Source organism: Laccaria bicolor, genomic scaffold, assembly GCF_000143565.1.
Source record: "Laccaria bicolor S238N-H82 LACBIscaffold_46 genomic scaffold, whole genome shotgun sequence".
Classification (NCBI taxonomy): Eukaryota; Fungi; Basidiomycota; class Agaricomycetes; order Agaricales; family Hydnangiaceae; genus Laccaria; species Laccaria bicolor.
The window spans coordinates 163,236-166,911 of NW_001889917.1; the positions used below are offsets into that span (position 1 = coordinate 163,236).

Below are 3,676 nucleotides of genomic sequence, written 5' to 3' on the forward strand. Positions count from 1 at the left end.
TCCCTCCCTCACCACTCCCCTCTCCCCTGACTACACTACATTAGTAACATATCTTTCTGCATTTAGCTATGTATAGAATTATGAATAAAATATCTGTTCACCCATGAATTTTGTATGGAATTTTGAGGTCTGATTTCAAATGTGAAGATATTGAGGTTGGATAATGCCAGAAATTGATACTCCAGTAGGAATCCAGTAGGAGTCCAATGTCTGAAACATCACATTCACTTTCTCTAAGTTCAGATGGAGTCCAGTAGGAGTTCAGTAGGAGTTCAGTAGGACTCCAGTGGGAGTCCAGTGGGAGTCCAGTGGGAGTCCAGTAGGAAGGGGTTTGTATAATGCCTTTTTAGAGATTTTGTTAAAATCCAGTAGGAATCCAGTAGGAATCCTACTGGACTCCCGGAGTCCAGTAGGAATAGGTGGGGGAGTGATAAGTATTGCCTGGGTCAACTGATCTCTTCATGGATTGGGCTCAACATGTGTCATGGGTCAGCTGAAGAGCTCTAAATCCCATGCATTGTGGATCAGCCCACAGCCGTCTCATTTTTATTTGCCAAGTTTACCTCAGCTTTTCATTGCCGGTCATCATGCAGTTTACTGGGTCAGGTCCATCACCTACCAAGAAGCCGAGCACGGTGACATGGTCAGTCAGCTAGTACCCCATGAATTAAATATGCCTTGGATCCTGGGTCAACCTGTCTCTTCATGGAATGGGCTCATGTGTCATGGGTCTGCTGAAGAGCTTTGAATCCCATGCAGCGTGGATCAGACCAACCTGGTCCCATCCAGTTGACACTATACGGCCAAGTTTTGTTTTCACTCAGGTTTTATTTGCCAAGTTGCTCAAACATTACCTCGGCTTTTCTTTGCCGGTCATGGTCCAGTATTCGGTCATGCAGTTTACTGGGGTCCATGACTTCCCAAGAAGCCGAGCACGGTGACATTCACAAGGCAGTGAGATATATTATGCACACCCCCGGTTCAAAATCCCTACCAAGTTTATACTGACCAATGTTTCTTGTAAACATACCCATGTTGGAACGGGTCTGGCTCAAACAACCGCACTCGGCTGCCTGAAATAAACACCAAGCTGTTACTATGCTGGTCTCCATTGGACAAAGTTGCTCCAAGATCCCCCTGCTTTTCTCTGCCGGTCACAGTTTACTGGGTCGTGAAAGAAGCCGAGGCCTTACTGCTTTCATTATTATGTCCACCACAGGACTTCATATTAAATATGCCCAAAAAAAAATTGAAGATTGTCCAAAAAATATACATGTATGCTACTAACTATTAGGTAGACGGAGTTTGGACAGTTTGAACATCATTGTTTGTAACTTGCTGGCAGTCAGATTTTTGAATCCTCACCAAGTAGAAGACTTACTCTGTGCGGGGGTTTGAAGTGTGGGTTCGAGTTTCTGTAGCTGAGGTGACTTCCTATTACCCCCAATGTAAGGACCAGGCGAACTTGCCCAGGTTGGAGGAATTGGGTTTGGCGCCAACAGAAGGACCGCTGGGCTCTCAGATGCTGGGGGCAGAAAGACGGCTGGGGTTGGAGAGACTTGCACGTGATCGGTTGAAACTGGGTTTGGCAGAACGACACCTGGGGTCAGGGAGACTTGTACCTGCTGGCTTTTCTGACTGTGGTTGGGTGAGACTGAGTGATTGGTATTGATGCCAGTGTGCTTCTTCTCCTTGTTGCCGAGGAACTGGATAATGAGTGATTCCAGACTTGATTGGCGAGCACCGAGCCGCAGGTTGAGCTCCGAAATAGTAGTGACTGATTTGGTGAGGTCGTGGAGTGTTAGCTCGGCAGTTTCGATGCAGCTTGCAAGTTTCTCAAAGCCCCAGGTGAGACTCTCTTGTAACACAGCTGGCGTAGTCTCCCACTTGTTCTCCAGTGTCTTGACAGCTTCCCTCACCTCGGCTTCCAGTCTCTGGTGATCACTTCAGATGGACTGCAAATCTTCTTGTGTTTCCTTCCAACGCATGTGGGCAGACTCTTCAATACGGTCCATCCGGCGAGTCGCTCTGGTGATTTTTTCTTCCTGAAACCAAACGGAGGTCTCTAGACTTGCAATTTTCTCCGAGAGAGGACGGCTAGCCAAATCTTGATCTTGAATAAACCGGGTAATCTCTTCAAGCGCCAAAAGACATTGTGACAGGGTCACGGGTGAGTCAACCGCCAGAGGGAGAAGGGCACTTGCGTCAATATCTTGTTTTCGGACCACAAATGCCGAATACTCTCGCATAGTAGGGGTAGACGACTCCATGACGCTGACTTGCGCTTGTTGGTCTCGGAGTTTCTGCAGGAGGTCGGCTTGGCCATGAGCAAGTCTTCTGATCTCCTGCTGCATCGTCTGCATGTCGAAGTTTGGTGGGGGGCTCAAGGACCTAAAGTCAATCTTCTTCTGATAGAGCGCCGTGTCAACTAAGTTTTCAAGTTGAGAATCATGGGAAATGAGAAAACAACTTGAAACTTACGATGAACCTCCTTGGGATCTGGTGGGCTGACCTGCCGAGAACGAGATACCGAACACGAACCTTCTGGCCGGGACGTGCGCTCAACAGGTGGGGGTGTAAAGCTTTGTTGCATATAATTGACAGCCAAGCCCAATTCTATAAACGAAGTCAGCAAAGAATAACAAGTTTCATGAATTTTTTCACTTCAGTCACCCAGTGCCAACTGACTATTAGTCATGCAAACTCCATGTAAGTTACATGACTAAATGTCATGGACCATATCTATATTCTAGATATATATGGGTCCTAGAAAGCCCTGAAATCTAAAATATATTTTTGACACATGGACCCTGAAATGTCACACAAAAATTATAATGTCTGTGTCACACCACCAAAATATATTTTGCAAGTGAAATGCAGTAAGGATATATTTTCAGTGAGTGGACCCTGAAATGTCACTGTCACACCTTAGAAATATATTTTTGCCCTGGCTTGGCCTTAGGATATATTTTGTGATACAGATGTGGTAAGGATATATTTTTCTGGTCTGTAGTGGTGTCAGGGGTCTTAGTTTTAGCAAAAAAACTTGTGATTTTTTGCTGTCTGGGGTATATATTCTGGGAGTTTCTGCCATGACTTCCAGGGGTTTTGGCACTATGTTTGGCTTGTGCTCCCAGTATGTAGGTAGCAATAAGGAGCATCAATAGCATCTCTATGCTGATCTGTTTGGCAAACTGACATCCCATCTTGAACATTTGACTTCTGCTTGTTTCGGAAGAGGGTGATACTTTCTTGTCAACTTATGATTGACTTCTACCTCAGGTGGGGACATGGTGGTGTCATATGAGTGCTTCTTCGTCAACAAGTTCAGAAACATCTGGAATTGTTCTTAATACAGCACCATGCTGCTATATTGAAGCTATTTTGCCACACCCCCTTCCATAACATCTGAGTTGCCTAACTATCATCCACTTCAAATGACACTATGAATACAGTTCACATTACACAATTTTTTAGCTTGTCAGAGTTGACAAAGTACTTTGTTGTTTCTCTCTTTCTCTTTCCTCTCCCTCTCCTCCTCTCTCTCTTTCTCTTTCCCTTGACTCTTGATTGTAAATTTATGGACAACAAATTCCATTCTCCTCTAACAAATTCTGTTCACCATGTCATAATATGGGGTTCTTCTTTGTATTTTATATGGTTCCCTTCTTATCCA

General features: G+C 44.9%; 1 protein-coding gene across 1 annotated transcript; it reads right to left on the reverse strand.

Annotated features, from left to right (window-relative positions):
- Positions 1-559: 559 nt before the first annotated feature.
- LACBIDRAFT_332972 (uncharacterized protein) lies at positions 560-2,698 on the reverse strand (the record flags this gene model as incomplete). Its single annotated transcript, XM_001887573.1, has 7 exons — positions 560-615; positions 776-795; positions 1,031-1,073; positions 1,382-1,932; positions 1,957-2,428; positions 2,482-2,616; positions 2,689-2,698. The coding sequence occupies 7 exons, from the start codon at positions 2,696-2,698 to the stop codon at positions 560-562; spliced, it is 1,287 nt and encodes a 428-aa protein (XP_001887608.1).
- Between the last annotated feature and the right edge of the window lie 978 nt (positions 2,699-3,676).